The following is a 25,634-nucleotide window of genomic DNA, read 5'->3' as shown; positions in this document are numbered from 1 at the left end:
AAAATAAATCATCACATTACTGTAAATATATTTTTATTGATAATATTATTACTAATATTAGTAGTATTGGATTCTCTAATAAAGAGATTTACCGCTAGTTAGTTAGCTCTAGCTGGAGAACACTCAATTCTCACCGGCTCCTCTTGTGCCGGTGTTCCGGAAAATTGAGTTCCCCTGTTTCCCCTTCAGCGCGCATGCGCAACAGCAAGACGAAAATCATGGTCTCACGTCATTATTCCGCGCAAGCTCCTTGTGCATCGCGGTGTTTTTACTTATTCTCCATCACAGTAATGTACATTTTACGCTGTTTGTTTGCTAATTAGCAATTACATGCAGGTTTTAAAGCATAGAATGTATATTTTCAGATGTTTATGGCTCAATCAGATGTAGATAACGTTACATCGTACTTGCTAACTCTAGTTATACGTTCTTTTTATTATTATTATTTTTATTACTGCGTGTGTGTCGTTTTGCTGAAGACATAAATAAACTATATTGCACTGCACAAATAAGTAATCTGTGTTGTTATTGTATTGATCAGTCTCTTACACTGAGCTCACAGGGGGAACCGTTTTACCCGCTGGCCCAGAAAAAGTGGTTCCCCCCCCTGCAATATTACATTTTCAGTATTCATAACACACTGCAGTGATGCTGGTGATGTATTTAAGTGTCATCTTCATGTGTAAACACTGTCATCCATCGATCAGTCTCTTACACTGAGCACACAGGGGGAACCGTTTTACCCGCTGGCTCAAAAAAGTGGTTTTGTGGTTTTAAGAGACTGATCAATACAATAACAACACAGATTACTTATTTGTGCAGTGCAATATAGTTTATTTATGTCTTCAGCAAAACGACACACACGCAGTAATAAAAATAATAATAATAAAAAGAACGTATAACTAGAATTAGCAAGTACGATGTAACGTTATCTACATCTGATTGAGCCATAAACATCTGAAAATATACATTCTATGCTTTAAAACCTGCATGTAATTGCTAATTAGCAAACAAACAGCGTAAAATGTACATTACTGTGATGGAGAATAAGTAAAAACACCGCGATGCACAAGGAGCTTGCGCGGAATAATGACGTGAGATCATGATTTTCGTCTTGCTGTTGCGCATGCGCGCTGAAGGGGAAACAGGGGAACTCAATTTTCCGGAACACCGGGATGTTTCCTCTGTAGGTGCTCCAACGTGCATGTTGTGCTCCCGTGAAAAGCAAGTTCCACCTTGCATGAATTGCACACAACAGCATTCTTATTTTGAAGTTTTGTGAAACTTTCCCAAACAAACTTTGCTAGTTCGGATTCGTTTGCACTCCGTCATAATTCGTGCTGTTTTACCAATAGCATTTGTAAGGGCTGCATTACACTCTAGCTCTACAGCGCCGTAGCGGTCAAATCGCGATATTGCACGCCCTTACATTAGGTCACGTGGGATCAAATGACGTCTCGACAACAAAGATATTTGTCGACAATGTCGACCAATCGTTTCAGCCCTACTTTTTAGTCTAATAGTGACTAATGTTTGCTCCATTTTCTAAAAGGGGATTTTATTTGTTTATGAGTATCTTTGCATACCAATGGCCTTAAAGCTAACACATTTTAACTAAAAAACTATTTCTGTTTCTGAACTGTCACATTTAACATGTTCGCTAATAATATAGATGTGCTTTGTGCCTTGCAAATGTAAACATTATTTGTGAACATACAACAAATTGTGCTGATTTTACGGTATTTTTCTCTGACTAGGTAACATTAGGTTTCATCAAAATTCTAAGAATTATTGAGAATAATTAATTCAAATTTGTAAATTAATAGCTGTAATGGAAAACTGAATGATTATTGCAAACACTCTAATTTGGATTTTGTCTGGTCAGAAACATTATTTTCTGCTAACAATCATTAAAAAGACTTTAAAGCTTTAAAGTTTAATGAACGCTTGAAATTACACTTGAGGTGGAAACAAACTTGCAGCACCACCTGCTGTTCAAAACCAAAACAGAAACCTGAGGGGAATGAAAACACTAGCAGTCACAGAAGATCAGAGCACACTCATCAGGAAGTTTCCAGCAATGGTGAAATGAAGTCAGGGCTCTGATTAAGTGGGCTGCTGGGCATTATGCAAAGCACTTGAACACTCTCGCCCTTTCTATTGGGAAGCCCAGCAGAACTGCAGCCTAAATCACTCAGTATGCTAGATGAACATAATTAATTGCATATACACAGACCCTGCAGCAGGGATAATGCAGATTTTGAATGGTGCAAATGCATCTTTCTACAAATGATCACTGTAATACAACTAATGTGGCTGGTGACGTAAGATTATCCGTACTGCGGCAATATAAGAATTGACTGACATGATAACATGTCTTAAACCTTTTATTTATAATCAATAGGTGCTTTTACAGTGTGGCTCATTTTCAGACTCTCATCTGCTCTCTAAAGCTTTGAGCTAGATACACATGAAACAGACTCACACTTCATGCATTAATGTGTGACCTGTGTCACACTTCTCAGAGCGTCCTACACACAGAGTTTCTGAGAGAGTCTGAAGCTCTGGTGACTTGCAAATTAAATAAATACTTAAATAAACCTGATGAAGTGCAGAAAGTTTGTTTAAATAATACCATCTAACCCAGGGAAACTTATTAGGCTAATTAAAAACACAAGTCCAACACTGGTCATGCTTTAAAGCCATGCTTTACACTACTGCTCAAAAGTATAGGGTCATGAAGATTTTTTAAAAAAGAAATTAATACTTTTTATCCAGCAAAGATGCATATTATTTCTTAAAAGTGAAAAAGACATTTATAATGTCACAAATGATTTCTATTTTAAATAAACGTTGTTCTTTTGAACATTCTATTCATAAAAGGATCCTGACAGAAATGACCACAAAATATGAAGCAGAAACTGTTTTCAACATTGATAATAATCAGAAATGTTTTTTTGAGCAGCAAATCATCTTATTAGAATGATTTCTGAGGGATCATGTGACACTGAAGACTGGAGTAATGATGCTGAAAATTCAGCTTTGCATCACATGAATAAATTACTTTTTGAAAATATTAAAACAGAACAGTCATTTTAATTTGTAACAATATTTTTTACTTTTTTTACTGTATTTAAAATCAAATAAATGCAGCCATGGTGAGCACAAGAGACATCTTTTAAAAAACCCAAACCTTTGACCAGTAGTGTAATTTTACAAAAGATTTTTTGTTTAAAAAGTGCTAATAAACTGTTATTCTAACACATTTATAAGTTTTTACAAATTTTTCAGACCCTGAGTTTATGGTTTATGCAGCGAGGATGGACTCAAAAAATTAATTAAAACACAAATGAGCATAAATGAACGATGCAACAGCACAATCTGAGGTTAATAACACCTCTGTGGCTTCAGAGCAGCTGTTTAGGTGTGAATGTGTGTGTGAGAGTGCGTACAAACCTGTAGACCATGCCCGGGGAGCCTGTCTGTCTGAGCGAGAGGCGGGCGGGAGAGTCTGTGGTCGATTCTGGATACATGGGGAACGGGAGAGTGGGGGGTGTGGCCAGGCTGCCAAGGGGTCTCTCTCTCTCTCCTGTCAACCGACACGTCTGTCTCTCACCTTACAGGACCTCTGAAAAACACAAACGCAGATGAACGTTTCAGCAAATGCTAGAGTGCATTAATATACAACACAAATCTGAGCAGCACTGCAGTGCTGCAATTGCACTGTAAGAATGCATTAACACCACTAGAGGGCGATAATGCACAACGGTAAATGATGATGACGATGATGATGATGATGAGTAGAACATGGCCAATACACCAAAAGAGATCGTAACAAAGAAATTTGTTTGTGCAGCTAACCCATAATACACAGAAATGATAGTGTAACACAATGCTGAGCTGCTGAATTTACTGCTTTTGAATTTACATTAGCAGTTGAGTACTGAGGTTGTATAAAGATTGAACCAATGTAGATTATGTAAATTATGATTTTTTTTAAAAATGATGGTCAAAAAGATTCATAAACTCCCAAGTTATCAGTTTGAATCATTCAAACTAATTTGTCACTGAATCCACTAAAGCAATTAATGAATTAACATCCGACTGAACTTCAATTCATAGTAATTTACATCGAGAAATTGTATTATGCATACTTAAATCAGTACAATTACTGACTAGGTTGTTCATATAACAATTGTAGGCCTAGTTAAAGTTACACATTCACAGCAGAGTAACTCTTAAAACAAACAAAAACATAATAGTTACAAAAAAGTGTTGTTTTGTTTGTATTATCAGCACTTATGTGGTCTTAACATACTACTTAACGCGTTGCACACACATGAAGTGAGATCCATGGCTTACAGATAGTGTGAATGACAGGCGGCTTTCTGACACCCTTCTGTCCTGCCCTTGCTACGGTGCTTCTAAAAGACACTGTGTTCCTATTGCATTAAGAGTAAGTACCCATAGTGCAAGGCAGAAAGATAATGACAGAGAGAGAGTCAGAGAGATAATGGTTGTAAGACAGAGACAAAAAGGGAACTAGGGCTGTATAAAGTAGAGAAGAGAGAAGTGAAAGTAATACAGAGGAAAAAAGAAAGAAAGCTGACATTAATTTCAGAATGAATGTTTTTGGCAACTGTTTAGTAAATACTCAGTCTCTTTCAAAAACCAGTTCATAAGACATGAGGCGTAAATAAACATACGCACGTTCATATGAAGTAAAACATGTAAACATAAGCATCACGGTACTGAGCATGTCCACACAAGGTATTTTTAAATTATACTAAGAACATGTCAGATTCAAGCATTTACATTATTATTTCAGGTCTACACCACCACTTCCAATAAGATCAAAATTTTATATTCGAAACAATTGAAGTGTTTACATACATAATTATTAAATTATAGCCTAATTTATTGAAAAAATAATAAACAGCAAATACTTTGTTATATAGAGTGTCGTCAATAATTCTTGATAACATGATCATCTCTTCCTAATAAACATGAATGAACATCTGAAGGTATGTTGAAAGATACAGTACAACTTACTGAAACGTATTATATCTCGTGTAATCGCTCAATCAGTGTTTCAACAGCGGAAAGACATCAGTAAAACAGTTTGTCAGTCCTTCCAGAAAAACGCAGAGTTGTTTTGTGATAGTTGCGGGCAAAAATCCTTGATTATGCGGCCCGTTTTCTTAAAAAATGCGATGGAATATGCGGGATATTTATGCAATTTTATGCGATGAAATTGCGGGAACTTGCAAAAACTGCAGGAACTTGCAAAAACTGCAGTTTCATGAAAAAGAGAAAAAAAAAAGTGATTCCCAGCCACACTGTTCTCACTAGGCTACTAACTTAATGTAAAGAGTCATTTCTTATTACTTCCTATGATAAGCAAGCATACTACATCACAGAAAGTGCTGGAATATTTCAGTTCTCATCTTGTTTTATTTCTGACTTAAATAAAACCATCAAACTTACAAAACATTGATGAGTCAAACAAGTTCTGTAGCTTTACTAAAGGAATATGCTACAACTTCTGTTAAAATGAATAAATAAAATATAAAAAATTAAAGTGTTCTCCTGTTTTACAGCTTTTCGATGATGTTCACGTCGCGTAATTACATCACTTCATAACGTTCCCATGGCAACAGGGGGATATGGCTGCTCTTGTGTGAAGCAAACGCAACATTTTTCAAATTTCTGCTAAGATATATAGTGACTTTTTTGCAACGAAAATGCGGGGATTATGAAATCATGCAAGCCCCACATATTTTGCCCGGAAATCGGCAATTTATGTGGCGAAAGTACGGCGTATTTGAAAAAAATGTGGCCCCTGCATTAGTATGCGGACTTTGGCTGATTATGCACTAAATCATGCGATCGCATAATCGCGTTTTTCTGGAGGGACTGGCTTGTAATAACTTTAGAATTGTTTCATGTTTCCAGTGACCGTTTGAGTGCATCGAACAGCTTCCTCCGCACAGGGCCAGGCAGGTAGGAGGGCGAAATGCCCTGTTTCCAAACTGGAGGAGTTTATTGGCCCTTATGAGGTTCTAACAAACACCTTTGCATTTAACACACACACACCAGCATTCTATATGGCCACCTCTCATTTCAGCACTTCTTACTCTTACACGAGTGCTGCTAAAGGAGACGTAAAGAACACATTATTGTGTGCTTCTGTACTGTTTATCAAGGTGACTGTCCCTCCCATCTATCTCCACATACCAGCGCTCTGACACCAGGAACAAGGTCTTTTCACTTCCCAAAGACTCATTTTACGCTGCCTGCCCACCTCTTTCATCATGCTAAGCTGGAAACGCTTGATGGATGTGTCTCGTGAGAGAAGGGCACTGTATGCAGTGTAGTAAAGAGGTGATGTCACACATCAGTGGAGTAACTGCGAGGAGTCACCAGGTGACCGTAACAGTAAGTCCTCATTAGCCCACAAAGTGCTCATGTTGCAAATAATATTGTTCAGATAGGCTATAAATAGATCACCTTCAATGTGATACTAAGCTTTATATTAGAGATCCACTGATATTACATTTCTCAGACGATACTGATTTGTTTTTTCTTATGGAAAACAATTTCTCCCAAATAATGCTGCAAACTATACAGAGAACCCTCTCATAATATTGGTTGCAATTAACAACAGCGGTATTATAGATTTATTTTCAGATATAATAATTACACCCAAATAAAAACTGAAATGTTTGCATACAACTCTGTTGCACTTGACTTTAATTTCAATTCATTTAAACATATATATAATTAACAGTAAATAAGCTCCTCTCTAGTGTTGTTTTTTATATAGCTAACCAACAAACTGTGAACATCGGATGACTTTCCTAAGGTAAATGCAATGTTAAGTACGTTGTTCACAAGCTGTTTTATTGAATTCTTTCCACAGTTGAAACACTGAATGAGAGAATACATGAGACATGATACATTTTGGAAAGTTGTACTGTATCTTTCAACACACGCTTTGATATTCATGCATCCCTAATATTCATCACTCCTAAAAACCGCTGAAAGTGCCAAAAAGTATTAAATCTACAGTTAAAATGCAACATACAATTATTTTAAGGGGTGGAGGAGGGGGTGGGGGTGGGGGGCAAAATACTGCTTTATGACATTTAATTAAATAAAGACATTTACTTATACATACGGGCACATCCATCATGCTTGAGCACCAATTGGGATTTTTTAAAGGTCTGATGTCCAGAAAATGTTTATACTGCTCATTGTGAACTGTCAAAGTTGTGGTATTACTTAGGGATGCTCCGATTGATCGGACGCCGATCATGATCGGCCGATATTTGCTAAAAATAGATTGATCGGCGAAGCCCAAAAGCGCCGATCAAAAAAGCCGATCACGTGACGTAAATTACTCGCGCAATTTGTTCCCACCTGCATGCGTGGCGCACGGGCACACAACAGCAGAGTGGAGCTTGGCAGTGGCAACATGAGTTCTCCTTCACCGGAACGAATAGGGAGTCTCCCAGCGGATTGAAGCGCGCGTCCGAGTGAAGACCGTGCACCGCGCGAGCCACAACAGAACGCGGTATCTGCGCCACTGATCGCTGCGGCAACGAGCACTTTGATCACTTGATAAAAAAAAACATTTCAGTGCTAGATCGCCTCTTATTTAATAAATGAACAAAATGAATGCTTTGAGTTAAATGGAGATGTTTTTATTTATTTGTATTGGTACATTTGTGACGCGAGATAGGGCTGGATGATTCATCGAAAAATAAGCGAAACCGAAATTCAGAGCCTATAACCGACGTAATTTTGACATGTCGGTTATTTCGGTTTTTTAATCCTATTAATATTTCCGCCCACTGTGTGTTAATGTACTTTCCCCTTAAAACATATTACCGCGTGTGTAGTCATGTAACTCCGCCCCGTCCAGTATGCGACATTGAAGCAACATGAGCCCCTTTCACACAGCGCGTTGATCCCGGGAAATTGCCAGAACAAACACCTTCTGTGTGAACGCAAACACGACCCGGGATTGATGCCAGGTTGGGGACATAGTAACATTGCCGTGTTCAGTCCCGGAACGCGCGCTGTGTGAACAAAAGCCATAATCAATGCCGTGTCGTAATCATGGCGCTAAGCCGGGATCGTTCGCCAGCGTGAAACGGTTCGTAATGCGCTAGTTTATGGTCGAATCAGAGAAAAAAAATGCACAAGCGTGGTTTCTCGAGAGAAATCACAGCTCATAAGCAAACTATAGACGCCACCTGGACATGTCACGTGTCTTTGCGGGTTGTGTGTGTCTGTGTGAACGCACTCTCTTGATTCCGGAAAATCACTGGCAGTGTGAATGAACCAAAGTCAAACGAACCCGGGTCAAATCCCGGGCCACTTTATCCGTGTATTTTCCAGAATCTCTGTGTGAAAGGGAACTAAAACACTGAGTCAACTCAGCAACAGGAGCCGCTTGTACCAAAGAAACACGCGAAAAAAGAGAGAGACTGACAAACGCCCAGCAACAAGTGCCTCCACTCCACAAAGCAGGTTTCGATAACACAAGCATTTACAAATGCTACACAATATGAAAAGGGTAAGTTTTTTTAGTTTTATACAAGTTATATTTTACTTTTAAGATGGCAATATTTACAATAATTTATTTTGTTTACAAAAAGAACTATTTTCTACACTTTTAGGAAACTTTCTTTTTACATTAAAACTTAATTACTTTTTTATAAGACGTTTTTATTACAAGCATTGTATGCTTTGTTTGATTCAATTGTTTGAAATATTTATTAAGTAAGCATTAAAAGCTATCTGTGTGTTTCCTTATTTTAGAATCACAAAGATAGGATTATGCATTCTTTCATTAAAAAAAATAACCGTGAACATATTTACAGTATAAGTCTTGCCAGTGACACATGAGAAAGAATTTTTTAAAATAATCGTTCAATAATCGTAATCGAGGTAACTTGTTCGATTAATCGCGATTATAATTTTAGCCAAAATCGTCCAGCCCTAACGCGAGATGTTTCAAAAGTGGCGGTGGTATTTAATTTTTTTTGATCTAACGTAGTTGGTTCCTCAACTATATCAGATTCAGATTATTTTATTTAATGCCATGTCAGCATTCAAAACTATTTCCATGGCAAAAATTCAATTATAAAAATACAAATATCATATAAATACAATAAACCAAAACGAAACGAAGTCATTTTATACAATATATATTTTTAAATGAACATATGATAAAAAATCCAAAACCTTTTCAGGCATAATCTCATTAAATATGTCCTTTAATGAAGTAACTTCATAAAAGAGCATTATGCTCAACTACATCAGACGTTCATAATAATAACAGAAAAAACTTGCCATAGTTTTGTCCTTTTATCAGTAGCCAGTTTTGTTGTAACAAGTTGTACATTTTGTTGCCAATTAGTAAATGTAGTGGGTGTATTAAGAGGCTACAATTTCCAAATATGCCTAAGTGTAACTTGATCCCCTCCCATTAGGCTGATCTGATGTGTGTTGGTCTGCCTGACCCCTCTTTGTTTGGAATAATTTAATGTTACTCTGCCTTATTTGGGAAAGCTGGCCTACAGTAGCCTTAAGACATCTCATTTTCTAAATAAAATTAAATAAACACATTTCTACAAATGGTGCAAACTCTGCTAGATTATAGATAAAAGATTCCCATTCCCCTGCCATTCTGTGATCGGCAATCGGCAGATCATGATTTTGGTGATCGTAATCGGTGATCGGCCCCAAAAATGCTGATCGGAGCATCTCTAGTATTACTAGATAGAGGAAGAAATGGTAGAGAGAGGATAAAAAGGAAAAAAATTAAATAAACATCACAAACTATGCTCTGATATTTAATGTTTTATAATTCAGAAGACATTTAAACTGCATTTTTGGAATCAAAAATCTTAGTATAAAGCATTGCTTCTAACATCTTTAGTTGACTTCAAATCAATAGTGATAAAAAGTACTGATCAAAACCTTTTATGTAAGAATGAGAAAAAATGCTAGCTTCTGTTGGCAGCTCATTATTGCTAAAGTGATACAGTAACCCGGCTGCTGGTATCGTGAGAGCTGGGATACTGCAGTGCTGCAGAAAGAGAGCAGACTCAGGCTTTGAAAGTTGCAGCACAGCTTGTGTTCAGATTTACTGTTCTAACGCTCAAACCAAAGCAAGGTGCACTCAGCGGATTACAGCACTGAGAGTTTTACACAGGGGGACACAAATTGACTCTCCACTTCTACATACAACTGCATAAATGAGGAGAGAGAGAAAGAGAGAAATGTGGGGAAGTTATAAGTGTCAGGGATGCAAGGAGCTTGACAGAGAACAGGGGTACCATGATGACATGCTAGATTCGGAGGATGAAGGACACTTTTGACCATGGATGAGGTGCATGGTGCTTTTGACCTAGTGAAATAGACTGCGATCACGGACATGTGTTTGATTAGATTTGGACGTACCGTGATCCTAAAGTTAATAGAGTGTTGAAGTAGTGTTTTTTGCATGAAAACAGAACCAGCACGGCACATGACTGCAAAGGTCAGCTGACTCGGCATGCATGCAACAGCCTGATTGCTGTTCTCCATGTTGAGACACACAAAGGGTGTGCCAGACGAAAGAAAGGTCATCAGCAGAACTCCTGCCTTGATGGAGAAGTGGTCCCAGCAGTGTGGATGACACAATCACCAAAGGGACTCGTTCCGTATTTAGGGGAATAGGAATTGTTAGAGCAAAACAGTGTGACGGTTGTCACCATAGAAGTGCCAAACAAACTGAGTACTGGTGTCACCTACATAACTTCCCTGCAGGGCTCTGGGAAAATGTCCAACACTGTAATGCAGGTATAATGCCGACACTACAGTGGGAAAAATAGAAAATTGTTAAAAAGAAAAATAAAGTTTACAGAGGAAAAAAAAATAAGAGAAAAAAATTTGTGCATGCATACATATAACAAATGCATGCATATGCACGCACGCACAAAAAACACATTGGTTTTATTTTTTCAGTTTGTTGACTTTTTTTTTACAGACTCAGAGACTCCAAAAAAGCACCAATGCAAAAATGTTTTATATATCCTAATCATTTAACAACATGCATTCTTTACTTCAATGAGCTCATTGTTTCTGCCTTAAATTAATACATTGTTTAAATTAATAAATTGTTAGCTGTGTGATTTGTATATGTACATTTCTGAAATGCATTACTTACACACACCTCTGATAACAGATCACTGTAAATTGTCATGTAGACAGGCATTTTCTGTAAAGCTGCTTTGAAACGATATGTATTGTGAAAAGCGGCATACAAATAAATGTGAATTGAATTGAACATAGGCTAATTGGGGGTGGGATTATGCCTCGCGCTCAGCACACATATAGCTTGCCGCGAAGCACTGGCTAAAGTAGCCTGATGATTATGAATGTGTCAAGAAAAAATAGCAAGGACACATTTCAAGCTTATTGGCATATTTCTCATGAGAGGCAAGTATTCTATATGCTGAGTTTCGGTTCATTTGTGACACGCTCCAGTTCTTCTTGCAGTTGAAGACGGAACAACTTTCGTAAGTTGATTCTGTGCACGGTCAAGTGCTTCATCAGATTTGTCGTGTTGCCGGTCTTGTCAGCAATTATCTTGTCGCAAATTGTTGACATTGAAACTGGTTAAATTTATGCTTTATAAGATATAATAAACGTAATTTCAACGGCGGAAAGACATCAGTAAAACAGCTTGTAAACAATATCCCACATAGCATTTCACTTACCTACGGCAAGTCATTCAGTGTCTACAGCTTGTTAGTCAGCTGGAGAAATTAACTCTTTCGCTAAATACATACACTATATTAGCCTATATATTAATTATATTTTACTTAACCTGTTAGTATTGTCTTGATTATTTAATGTATGTTAATGATTATTTACAGCCAGTGCGTAAATGATTCTATTTCAAAAACGAATTGGAGTAAAAAACATACACAGGTCCTTCTCAAAAAATTAGCATATTGTGATAAAGTCCATTATTTTTCATAATGTAATGATAAAAATTAAACTTTCATATATTTTAGATTCATTGCACACCAACTGAAATATTTCAGGTCTTTTATTGTTTTAATACTGATCATTTTGGCATACAGCTCATGAAAACCCAAAATTCCTATCTCAAAAAATTAGCATATCATGAAAAGGTTCTCTAAACGAGCTATTAACCTAATCATCTGAATCAACTAATTAACTCTAAACACCTGCAAAAGATTCCTGAGGCTTTTAAAAACTCCCAGCCTGTTTCATTACTCAAAACCGCAATCATGGGTAAGACTGCCGACCTGACTTCTGTCCAGAAGGCCATCATTGACACCCTCAAGCAAGAGGGTAAGACACAGAAAGAAATTTCTGAACAAATAGGCCGTTCCCAGAGTGCTGTATCAAGGCACCTCAGTGGGAAGTCTGTGGGAAGGAAAAAGTGTGGCAAAAAACGCTGCACAACGAGAAGAGGTGACCGGACCCTGAGGAAGATTGTGGAGAAGGACCGATTCCAGACCTTGGGGGACCTGCGGAAGCAGTGGACTGAGTCTGGAGTAGAAACATCCAGAATCACCGTGCACAGGCGTGTGCAGGAAATGGGCTACAGGTGCCGCATTCCCCAGGTCAAGCCACTTTTGAACCAAAAACAGCGGCAGAAGTGCCTGACCTGGGCCACAGATAAGCAGCACTGGAGTACCCACAGTCAGTGATGGTCTGGGGTGCCATGTCAGCTGCTGGTGTTGGTCCACTGTGTTTTATCAAGGGCAGGGTCAATGCAGCTAGCTATCAGGAGATTTTGGAGCACTTCATGCTTCCATCTGCTGAAAAGCTTTATGGAGATGAAGATTTCATTTTTCAGCACGACCTGGCACCTGCTCACAGTGCCAAAACCACTGGTAAATGGTTTACTGACCATGGTATTACTGTGCTCAATTGGCCTGCCAACTCTCCTGACCTGAACCCCATAGAGAATCTGTGGGATATTGTGAAGAGAAAGTTGAGAGACGCAAGACCCAACACTCTGGATGAGCTTAAGGCCGCTATCGAAGCATCCTGGGCCTCCATAACACCTCAGCAGTGCCACAGGCTGATTGACTCCATGCCACGCCACAATTTATTTCTGTGTCTTACCCTCTTGCTTGAGGGTGTCAATGATGGCCTTCTGGACAGAAGTCAGGTCGGCAGTCTTACCCATGATTGCGGTTTTGAGTAATGAAACAGGCTGGGAGTTTTTAAAAGCCTCAGGAATCTTTTGCAGGTGTTTAGAGTTAATTAGTTGATTCAGATGATTAGGTTAATAGCTCGTTTAGAGACCCTTTTCATGATATGCTAATTTTTTGAGATAGGAATTTTGGGTTTTCATGAGCTGTATGCCAAAATCATCAGTATTAAAACAATAAAAGACCTGAAATATTTTAGTTGGTGTGCAATGAATCTAAAATATATGAAAGTTTAATTTTTATCATTACATTATGGAAAATAATTAACTTTATCACAATATGCTAATTTTTTGAGAAGGACCTGTAATTAACTAAATTTAGGCTAATAGTTTCAGCTCTGTTGTTAACCTTTAATATTATAATGTGTAACTTTTTTATCCTTAAGAAACTTTTAATGATTCAGTAATTGTTCAGTAAACCAGTTTAATAATAAAAAAAGATGCTTAGTTTTTTTTAGCTTAGATATAAATTTTTAATTTGTCCTTGAGAGGAAATTTGTTTCCACATTAGCTTCACATTTATGCTTTGAAATTCTCGTTGAATGCATTACTGTAAACATTTACAAAGAAAAGGACGAGTCAAAATTCTTCTACATTAACTGACACAGAACATGCCTTTAATAAAGTGGATTTTTACGTCCTTGAACATAAACCATTGTTAATGTCCTCTCCAACTTAAGACAAGTCCCATAGTGCCTTTGAATCACTTCAGTGAAAGGTCTGTGTGACACAAACATCTAATCTATGTGGATTTCATCCTGCAGCAGACAGTGACGGCTGGGCTCAAACAGATGTCCAGATACTGGTCCCTAAAGGCGATGCCGTATAAAGCTCTACTAATCCATAAATAGCCCTTTTTATGGTCTCAGTCTATCTTATCTGACTACGCTGGAGACAGAGGTGACCTCGCAATTGGCTCTGACTTTCATCTTGAGACAGAGTGAACAAGTTAGCATCTACCAATGAGCAAGGTTGGTACCTAAGAAACAGTTTCATTTGTTATAAAAACAACCGTTTTCTTTGACCATCTACATTCTTTTGTAAATGGTAATATAAATGATTGTGATAACAGAGATAAATTGGGCACAAAACAACACTTGACAACACATCTTTCTATTACATTGTCCCTGCTGATTGCATACAAGCATAAAGCTTGTCATACAACTTGCATTGGTCAAAAGACTCAAAAATCTAAATCTAACTATTAATGTTTTATGTTACATTCGAAATACTTAAATTTACTGTAAAATATTAAATAATAAAATGACAGTTTATTTACAAAAATAAAATATAGCTGCCAAAAAAACTAAGAACTACATTATATATGATAAAAAAATCAATTACTTTTAAACCACGAACATAATAATTAAAAGAAAATCCCAAAATTCCTTATAATTTCCATTACCATACATTAATGAATTAATAGATGATTAAGTAAAATAAAATGGACATAGGAAAAAGTGAATCTACACAACTGCTTGCTTGATTTACACAATTATGTTCACATTAAAAATGTTCTTCGATCACAAATGCCTCTCACATCTCAATGTACAAATGGTAAGAAGATGTCAGAGAGCTGGTTAGATCAATAAATGCTCTAACTACTCTACTCGGCTTAGATCTACAATATGTTTTCCATTCAGTACTGCGGCAGTAAGGCCGGGGAAGCCCTCTCTGGCTCTCACCCTCCGTTTCATTTCCATCTCACCGAAAACACAGACTCACGCTGTGCCAGCTTTACTCCCCTGCATTTGGCACAGTCGACTTCAGAGATGTGCTCTGCTCAACCCGCTGGCCTTGCAGAGAGCCATAGTGCTAACAGCACTGCTGCAAAGGTGAAGTATTCAGATGAATCTGAATACACCATGACGCCTACTTCACAAAGTTGACTGCCTTCCTTTGTTGGTAATCTAGAAGATGGTTGAATCAGCCCTGCATGATGTATTGTGTCATACTGATTGTCCACTAGAGCGTGCAGCGCTCTGAAAGGTCACAGATCTTCAATGTGCTTTGTGGTGCTTCATGAAGGGTGAAGGGAAATGCAGATATGTGGGAATCACTGATACAAAGGGAAGGCGGGGATAAGGTTCTGCATAGGTGTGCATTTGAGGAGGCGGGGAAAGATTAAAAATAACTGTGCACTGTGGCACACTCAGAAATGTAAAGAATAGCCCTGAGATCAATATCTTTCTGTCTGGAGAGGAGAAAGGCATGAGAAGGACAGTTAGCAGTGATTGCAGTCAGGGGATGATGACACAACTTACAGCCTTATTTTAAAACTAGATCTAAAATCTAAAATTCATATTTACCGTATGGTCAAAATATTCTCTACTACCAAAGAGTATAGACGTATCAAGAGGCGAAACTCCGTTGCCGTTTTGGAAACAATCACTAGATGGCGCTGCTGTCGCGCTGACGCCATTTTGGACTGAACCAACGGTTTTACTGTTAGCACAACTGTACAGCATTATGTCTGGAAATAATTGGAAACAAAGAAAACAGTGTTCTGCCATCAACTGCAACAACTACCAGTGTACAACCAATCAACTAGCATTTCATAGATTCCCCAAAGATCCAGAGAGGTAAAGTAGAAAAGGTTTTTTATTAACGTTAAAGTGAGCAGCGTACGTTCGTCTCCATACGTAAATAGCGGCATATGGATGTACAACATGAGTGCAGGGAAGTTGTGTGACTAGGAAGAATGCAAAAACTCTCTTGTATACATGGTGAAACTATTCAATAGAGTCAGAATCCATCATATATTACAGACCAAAAATCGACAACTCTTAACGTTACAGCCCAAACAGAAGCGTAACAGAATTTTTTTTAAAGCCAAGTCATCTGTAAATCTGCACATTAACTCTCTCTTTCTGTATCAAATGTAACATGTGTTGCACAAAGTTTTTTTATCAGTCAAGATGAATTATAATAAAACTAGAGACTAAAACATAACAGCTAATATACTTACCATTGCCATTCTATTTGTAGTAAATGTGTGCACTTTACTTGCACAATGTTTGATTTGTTGTGTGTAAGTTAATGCAGCCAGAAATGATGTGATCTACTTACCGTCACTAATTTTATTACTGTTCATTTTGTGATGATCTTTTATTACTATTAAATATTCTCTCTTGACTAATGTGTTGTCCCTTTCACCTAACTCACTGTTCATTGTGTTTTGGCTTGTTCAATGTTTTGATAATCATTTCATGAGGAACATGGGCTGTTAGGTGTTGTAAAATTGTGAAGTGTATGAAAACGGGAGTTATCCCCAAAAGTTATTGGGTAAATAGCCTATTTGACAGCTTCGTGCTCTATGACGAAATTGTTTAATTATAACCCGATCCATAAACATTATTTTGTTGAACATTTAGTTTAGGCTATGGAGATATTAAAAACTAGAAACTACTATTTAGTTCCCTTAACCGCTTTTGAATTGGAACCGGTATCGTTCAATTCTATGACAGCTGTGTTGCGTTCAGTCCAAAATGGCGGAACTGCAGCTCTGCGCATGGGCGTGTTAGTTGCAATGGAACGTTCTATTGAGTTTCGCCTCTTGGTACTTCTATACTCTTTGCTACTACTAAAGGATGTGACTTGGTTGCCTCTAAGAATACAAACACTCATAATGCAATGTGGCGAACAGGACGGCCGAGGGACGTGAGAGAACGGCGCGAGGCCGGTGGTGCGATTGCTAATGAGCAACACCTGTGAAGCACACCGGTCTCGCATCTCTGACGGAGGAGCGGAAGCATAAAGGAGGAGCGACGACGTTGATGATCGAGAGAGGAACAGGCCTGTGTTTTGTTTGATATTTGTATTTTTATTTTCGGTAGCCAGCAGTCCTCCGCGAGGGGCTTCTGGCGGTTTTTATTTGTGTTTTATTTTGGTAGCCAGCAATCGTCCGCGAGGGGCTGCTGGCGGTTCTTTTTAGTTTGTTTGTTTTATTTTAAATAAAGTAGGTTGATTGTTCGCCGGTTCCCACCTCCTTCTTCCCTGAACATTGCTACATGCAACATTACTCACAATAAACTATAGGCTATATGCACAAATATTATTTAACTTTAGTTGATGATATAGCTATATATATACAGCTAAGATATACTTTTAAACAATTTTCACATTGAAATTAAATTAAACTGAAGTAGAATGACTGAAATAGTATTTTATTGTAAATTGGTTGTATTAGTAAATAAATCCACACAGATTATAAAATCAAATCAGTCATTTTAAAACTTTCTGCAAAACGCAATTTACAAATTTGGCTCTGCGCAAATACAAACAGCGCGAGCGTTCAGCGGTGTTGAGTCTTCTCTCTCTCGTCTCTCAAATGACTTGCAGAAGGCAAACATCAAGCGCTGCAGGTGGCGATACTACACTCTCGCGTTTAGGAGTCGGGACATGATGGAGTATTCACTTGCACAATTGGGCCAGCATTGCATCGTAACTAACGTTTATCATTTGCACGTCTTTTTAAGTCTTACTAGTTTAAACATCCAAGCGATTTTAAACCATTCAGTACTCGCGCTCTCTCAGAGATGTTTTTCTCTGCGTGCTTAAATAGAGTAAAGCTGCATCACAAACAGCTCGCCAGTAACAAAAGTTCTTTTTCGTGGATTATATTGCTTTAACGGACGATGACGAGGGTTATGTTACGAACCGTCACATTTGACTCACAGCATAACCGTCATCACCAATTCTGAAACCGGCACACCCCTACGTGAGACTGAAAGCACTGAAACACATATGCTGAGAGATAAGACAATAGAGCTGCATGATTCATCTTTAAAAGATTTAAACACCCACGCGATCTTTCAATTCGTCTGTCTATTAAATCATATTGCAACATTCAAAGCTGTGTTGGCGCTGCCGCTGACCTGGAGAGAGTTGTCATGAAACAGCTTCACAAATAGTCTTTTCAACCTCATAGTATCATTATTTCTGTGATGCAATAGTTAAAATTATCATAGAAGTACTTGGATAAAAGTTTAAAGTTCAAATATGAACACTGATGTCTACGATAGCGATCAAAATCAGCTTGAAATCAGCAGAAACTTGGTGCTTAAAATAACGCATTTATCGTTTACATTGTTTCACCACTAAGTGGCGACAAGAGACAGTTAAAGAATGTATTTGTTATTGAATCATGTATTGAAGAGAATGTAGTATTGTATGATGCTTCTGAAATAAAAGTCAGAAAGATGTGATGATGTTTTTGTAAATATGAATCATCTTATACATCATATACAGTCTGTATAAGTGTAGCCTATGATTTAACTTTTCCCGATGGTCTAGTGTTAACAAAATTCCAATATCGAATCGCAATACTTAAAAAAATAAATAATAATCTCAATACATGTCGTATCAGCACCCAAGTATTGTGACAGTATCGAATCGGGAGATAGGTGTATAGTTCCAGCCCTAATAAATAAGGCCTAATTATATGCTTCAAATATCAGTCTAACATAATTGAGATATTGCCCATTAAAAAAAAACATTTGCTATTGTGACAAATACAGTCACTGATATAAAACCGGTGAGAGAGAAGTCACCTGTACACATGGAAAAAGGCCAGATTAAATGTGTGTGTAAGAGAGAAGTCATCACTCCTCATGTGCATGAAACACCTCCGGCTATGTCAAAACAACACGAGCTGTCCAAACATTTAGATCGTCAAATCACTAGGAGGATTTACACTGATGCAGGTACACTGCCGAGCCTTTCTTAGAGCACCCACTGACAAATCAGCAGTCATCCATACGTCCTCGACACAATGCACTTATAAACAGAAACATGGAGTGAAGCCAGATAAGCGTAGTGATGTTAAGTAATCTTCGTGAAGGGGTGGTGGAGAAAGTCAGGGCGTATTAAAGCCTGTTTTTACAATGACACGTCAGTATCTCTCAAAATGCAGTGCTGCTTAATAATTCAGAATTGCCTGGTCTTGTTTTGTTTAGGTGTTCTTTTGGTTGTTCCAGTTGGTAGCTGTTGTGTGAGCAGGAACTGACTGAATCTTCCCCTCAGGATGCTAAAATATCATTCTGACGAATGCGGCTGTTAACTGAGGGGGGAAATACTGTGAGAATGGTCCAGAATTACTAATGAAACGTGGTGCAAATGCAGCACGCCGTGCTGAGTGCTGTAAGCAGTCTGAAAAACCCGCCCCCAGAAAAAGCCTGCCTGCAGCAGCTGTCCCGCACACACACACTGAGGAAGAGGAGGGAGGAGAGGCAAGCAAAGAAAACTGCAGTTGAAGAGAGATTAGAGGAAAGAGCTGACTAGGCACAGCCATTCAAACAGTGATAAAGGTAGAGAGACGTGAGGCAGCTTGACCCACAGCTGGCGAGCAATAGACAAATGCATGCCACTGGGACGGTACCTACAAAGAGACTAAACCAGCTCATCATTATGAAAAAAAAACAAAAAAACACTGATGCATCTCACAATGCAATCATCATTATCCACCTTATTCCTGACGAGCTTACTGCGTTTTGAATTATGGGTGGCACTTCCGGTTTGGGGAACTCCCATTCAAAAAGACTGAAACGAATCATTTCAAATCATAAGGTTGCCCTACAAATAAAGCTGATCCGTCAGTTTGACTCAATGAGCTATCAGTTTTCTTTCATGTTTTATCTAAGAATAACATCAGAATAACGTAACACTTGGTATTTTAACGTGACATGTTATAACAAGAATATCTATAGTAAGAGCTCTGCATTCTTTTCCTCATGATTATTTTCGTTTTTACTTTTGAATTTCGCTGTAATAGTATGATAAAGGTCAACATATACTGCACATTTGTGGTCTGTTCTCCCGATTTAATTTACGATGTAGCCTATACCAATTCACTGGAATACTCCCCAAATCCTGCACGTCTCTTTCCAGGTTTGGTTTCACAGGTAAATTTACAATTTATTATCTGTCAAAATGACTGAAATCACTTTAAAATAGTATCACGCAATGCTGAAGTAAAACATTTTTTTATTATTAAGGCAACGTATGTTACATAATACAGATTACCGCCGATGTTGCTGTGGAAAGATACTTTTTCATAGATTATTCATGGTCTGTTGAAAGTACCTTGTTTACGCTTTTACACTTTTAAATGTCCTTTTAATGTTCAATGGTTGAAGGGTAAGTAGAATAATGTAATGTCATCGTACACGGTTTAAAAATATATTATTGCGCCCAGAGCTAGTCTTTCACTGATTGTTTACAGCTTAACGGAAGTTACACCCATAATTCGCGCAAAGCGTCATGGGGCGCAGGAACACTGTGGATATATCACCAGACATTCATTGCACTTAGGCTAATTTTGCTATACATCAAGCACGCTGATACTTTATGATTAATGTGCTTTATATGATTGCACATGAGAACTGCCTAAGAGCTTGCTCTTTCCTTTAGGACAGTAAAGATTAATTTAAACAATAAATTCAAAAACAAAAAAAAGAGAGAAGAAATTCATTGGACTGTCGTTCCATAAGCCTTAAAAGCAATGCATTTTGTAATAGCTAAATACTTATGAATAATTATATTAAGTTTATTTGTATTTATTCAGTTCAATATGACAAGAAATGTTTAGAACACTGATGGGTGGAAATGTTGTATCTCCATATCCAGAAATAATTACAATTGGTCACACTCTTTGTCTGTCTGTGGGTTTAGCAAATATTTAACCATTTTAAAAGTATTAAAAAAAGAACATGTGACTAAACCTCGTAACTCCATAGGATCATCAAACTCTATGTATATAAAACCTCATAACTCCACCCGCCTCTATCATAAAAAAGTCAAACTGTATGCAGCACGGTCTCTGCTTATTTGCAATACAAGGGTAAATAAAGATAGCCTGGTAATACCAGACTCTGCTACTTCACTTTGCTTCGTACACAGAGTCTGGGATAGCATAATAGAGAAGTGTTTTCTCTCTCGCTAGGGGGCGCGTACTGAAGTTTAAAATCATTGGTTACCCGTAAGCCAATCAGATAAGTTTGTTTATGACGCATGTTATGCGCCAACACAGCCGCATCGAACCACAGACATCATGCATCGAACTCAAATCTATGATCGAACTTCCACTGTAAACACTTGATGATGCGAGCGAAATACCCGAGTGAACATGGCTGTAAACGACTTTTTTGATCTGTGAGTGATGTAATAGAATGACTGCTGCGCTTGACAGGGCACAAACGAGCAGAGAGAGAGAGAGAGAGAGAGAGAGAGAGAGAGAGCCCCGGCCGCGCGCGCGCACTCCCACGTCTACAAACAACACGAGCGCTGTCTTGCTCTCTCTCCCTCGCGCATATTCATAAAAATCAATCGACAAGATAGTAAGAGGTCGGAAGACCGCGGTTTCACGTGGAGCATTTGGAGATTTTTAGAGATTATAGACTCTAGGAACAACATCTCAATGAACAACATCTCAACTATAAAGGCCTGTCTCATATAAGTTAGACGCCTATCTCAAGTACAAGCCGGTGCAGTTCGACGATTTGGGCCAATAAAAGCCCGGGCTATTATTTGAAGTTTTACGGTATTTAAGACCTGGAAAAGAAAAGAGACACTGACCTGTCAAAAGGCTCCCCAGTCTCTCGCTGACGATCGGTAATAGTTGATAAATTAAACTTTTCCCAAAGGGAGTAGGGCCACAACATCACCTCCATTCAAAATGTTTAATACACACTCTTCGTGTTCGGGCTTCAGTTTGCTAATGCCGGGAATATTCTCCACAACAGAGCGAATTGCATCCGCGTCTCCATATCAGCGGTCGTTTTCGATTTCCCTGACCTAATCTTAAACACGGCGCTTACCGACTACGTCACGGCTTTCAGCCCGCCCTCTGTTCGTTGATTGGCCAGGCTGTTTTCAGGCCGGTGGAAAACAGAAAGATAGGCTGCTATCTCAGACTGACTACAGGAGCGAAATGAAATTAGCGTAAGTAGGAAGTCTGACGTAGTCAGGCTAAAATAAAGAACAGGTTCTTTGAATAAGTACAGCGAGAAACACACTAAAGAAACACTATATAGTCCCTCCATTTTTCATGATTCCGCGATCGCTGAATACAACGCAAAAAACAAAATGTTGAATTTTTTGGCGATCCTGCATAATTTGGCATTTCAGCGAAAAATAGTAGCAAAAAAAAAAGGTCTCAAATAATAAATTAGAATGATCAAAGTTAATTATCTCGAACTTAAAGTTGTAATGCATTATTTTCATTAGGATACAGAGGATTCGTTATGTCCGTGGTCGGTGTGAAACAAAGCAAACCTTTCTCACCTGCTGTAAGTGCCAAGCACCGAGTGAAGCGATGACCAAATAAAAAGTGTTATATGTTTGATAGTACATAAGAGTTATTAAAAGTGCTGTATACCACGAAAGTACTGACTCAATTCAGTACTGAGATATGACCCATGTCAGACTGGTTGCTGTTTTGTGTGCATGCCTGCATATCGAATTGTGTTTCCTTTCTAGATCATCGCAGAGACCATTGGCGGCAGTTTGTTTTTGGGAAAAGCAGCCCAAAATGACATCTACCACTGAGGGGACTGAACAATCAATTAGCAATAGGCTAACAAAACAAAACAAAATTATACTATAAACATGAGAACACGTTACATCATTTACACTCGACTCTAACCGGATCGACACAATGTGTTGGCCACTCGGCCTAAAAGACCCTCCCAACATCTATAACATCCATAAACACATGAACAAAAACAAGGCACATCTGTCTAATTACATACATGTCCAAATATGTGACTCAGATCTGTGCTGTTTTCAATGCATTTGCCTGAAGGACATTGTTTCCTGACTGCTCTTTTTAAAAAAAAGCTAATCTTCACACTTAATCAACATCTTGCAATATGCTTCAGAAAAAATAACAACAACAAATGCACACGCATTTCAGTATAGATATGAAAGCAGCACAGAACAAGAGCTTCAGGTTCGGGAGTAGTAAGCAAAAAATAAAAAACAGCCATTTACAGTTCAGCGATTAACACAAGATTTTAAAGTGGCTCAGGTTTGCTGTGCATGCTGGGGTTTTGTACAGAGACACTTATGAGTGATTGTGCAAGCCTTTGAACAGGCGTCAGCTGCAGTTGTACATACGGCAGCAGTGCAGATTGTGTGGGCTGAAGCAAACTAATGTAAAAATCTGCATGTGTGTGTGTGTGTGCATACTAATACCCCAGCAAAATACTGTAATGCTGATTTGAGCCATTTAAAAAAAGTGTACACTAGTGGTCAACAAATATGGGTTTTTCAATGATCAATATCTACAAAGCAAGGTGGCTGATTGCCAATAAAATGCAGATACATACTATAACTTCATAAATATAATCTAATGAATGCGCATTATATGCCACAACTGCAGAAATGTTATTTATATTTTCTCAATTTTTTACACTTATATAAGTGTAGCTGACTAAGGACTGTTAATCAGCAGAGCATGGCACAGTTTTCTGCTAATGCTGATGATATCAAAATGACCAAATATCAGCCTGGCATGAAGTCATTTAAAAGATCTGAAAAGTTGTAATGTTTTGCTCACACATGGCACATAATCTCTAGCATGAATCAGCATTCTGTACAAACTAATCCCAGTAAGATAGTTCTTTCAATAACCAAGTGTGTCGTGATAGTGTAAAAGTGCATCAACAAAACCATCAGCATCACTGATAACATAAATTTCTTGCTCACCTTTTAAACAGGACATACTGGAGCAAAGGTGCCCGAACACACAGATACATACACACACACACACACACACCAGAACATAAACAGACGCTGATCCAATTGGGGAGTTCAGTCACGCAGCAAAGCTGCGATTGGTTAGAGACCGACTGCATAGCAGAGAAGCAGCTTTACTCAGCAATAGTCATACAGTCTTGTGCCTCTCCAGTTCTCCCTTCTGAATTAATTTTTTCTCAGTCCTTATGTGTAGGTGTCCTATCCTCTTTTCTCTACCTCCTTCTCTTCCTTTTGCATTCTCCTCCTTTCCCTTTCCTGCCTCAGGCTGTCCCTGCAGCACATACACATGTGATTGTCCAATGAGGCCTGGCTGATGAAATGTGACCTCTTCATCTTTGACTGATACTGATACAGGACAGCATTTAGTCAGCAGCAAAGGCCATCCGGACAGCCTCTGCCTAGATATTCATTCAAAATATGATGAATATATATGACAAATGTAAATACACATGGCAGTAAAATAATTTAGCATCTGTATACTAAACTATTTAAAAAAGGTGAAAAACATCTTTTAGAAAGGTGACAATGAACGTTGTCCTAATAATTTGTGTATTAGTCATTTTATGCAAACCACTAATTAGGGACTAATTAGGGACATTCGTCCCTAATGTCCTTTTATGCAAACCATAGACCTTTATCTACAGATCTACAGTATAATAATAGGAACATTGAATCATCTTGGAGAGAGTTTCATCGTGTTGACTGTCGTACCCGAGCGCAACGCGCTGTTTGAGTGCTGAATGGAGAATGACTGACAGCCGCAGCGGAGTGCACTTATTATCTTAGGTGAAGATTAATTTAACGATTTAAATCTGCACCTCACATAAAACTATATGTAATGGCTTCAGAAAACTTGGAATATAGTACATGAAAACATTATGGTGCTTTATAATGTTTTTGTGCCTTTTTTGTTGTATAACAATAACATACATAGGCTACAATATCGGAATCGGATTTGGATGGTCGATACCCGATCCAGCAAATATTGGTAGTATATTGGAGCAATACCCATACCGAGTATCAGATCGGCGCACCCCTGGCATGCACACCAGTATTCAAAGTTTTAAATAAAAAACAATACAGTAAAAACGTTGTGTAATCTTGTGAAATATAACAATTTGAAATATTTACTTAATTTACTTTCAAATGTTATTTATTTTTGGCAAAGCTGAATTTTCAGCAGGCATTATTCAAGTCTTCAGTGTCACATGATCCTTCAGAAATCATTTTTGTATGCTGATTTGGTGCTCAAAATAATTTATTAATATTTTTATCAAAGTTGAAATCAGAATTTTTGTGGACACTGGTGTTTTTTTTCAGGATTCTATAGAGAATAGAAAGTAAAAAAAAAAAAAACATTTACAGTATTTGAAAATTTTCTGTAGCAATGCAATTCGCTTCTGGTCAATTTAATGCGTCCTTGCTAAATAAAAAAAAAATCTATTTCTTTCAAAGCAAACCAACTGACCCCAAACTTTTGAACAGCAGTGCAGCTCATAGGTTAGTAATCACGTAACCTGCATGTAACGCTACAGATTAGCCCACCTGTTTTAGTAATTCATACAAGATATTTATAAATTTAACATTTTTAAAACTATTTTAATCCCACAATTTCAAAATATTA

The 25,634-nt window shown here is 38.0% G+C and overlaps 1 protein-coding gene across 4 annotated transcripts in view; it reads right to left on the bottom strand.

The window, feature by feature from the left end:
* Positions 1–25,634, bottom strand: part of LOC143711947 (voltage-gated potassium channel subunit beta-2) — a 119,114-nt gene that overhangs the window by 72,041 nt on the left and 21,439 nt on the right. For all 4 annotated transcript variants that reach the window (XM_077204150.1, XM_077204148.1, XM_077204149.1 and 1 more), the window contains one exon: positions 3,457–3,628. In XM_077204150.1, coding sequence (XP_077060265.1) covers positions 3,457–3,533 — 77 coding nt within the window. In that variant the 5' untranslated portion in view covers positions 3,534–3,628. The remainder of the gene's footprint in view (positions 1–3,456; positions 3,629–25,634) is intronic.

The sequence above is a fragment of the Siphateles boraxobius genome, unplaced genomic scaffold, assembly GCF_051911475.1.
Source record: "Siphateles boraxobius isolate OS27281-9 unplaced genomic scaffold, OSU_SipBor_1 5, whole genome shotgun sequence".
NCBI classification, from domain to species: domain Eukaryota; kingdom Metazoa; phylum Chordata; class Actinopteri; order Cypriniformes; family Leuciscidae; genus Siphateles; species Siphateles boraxobius.
Note: the sequence above shows the minus strand (reverse complement) of the source record. Positions and strands in the feature narration are given on the sequence as shown.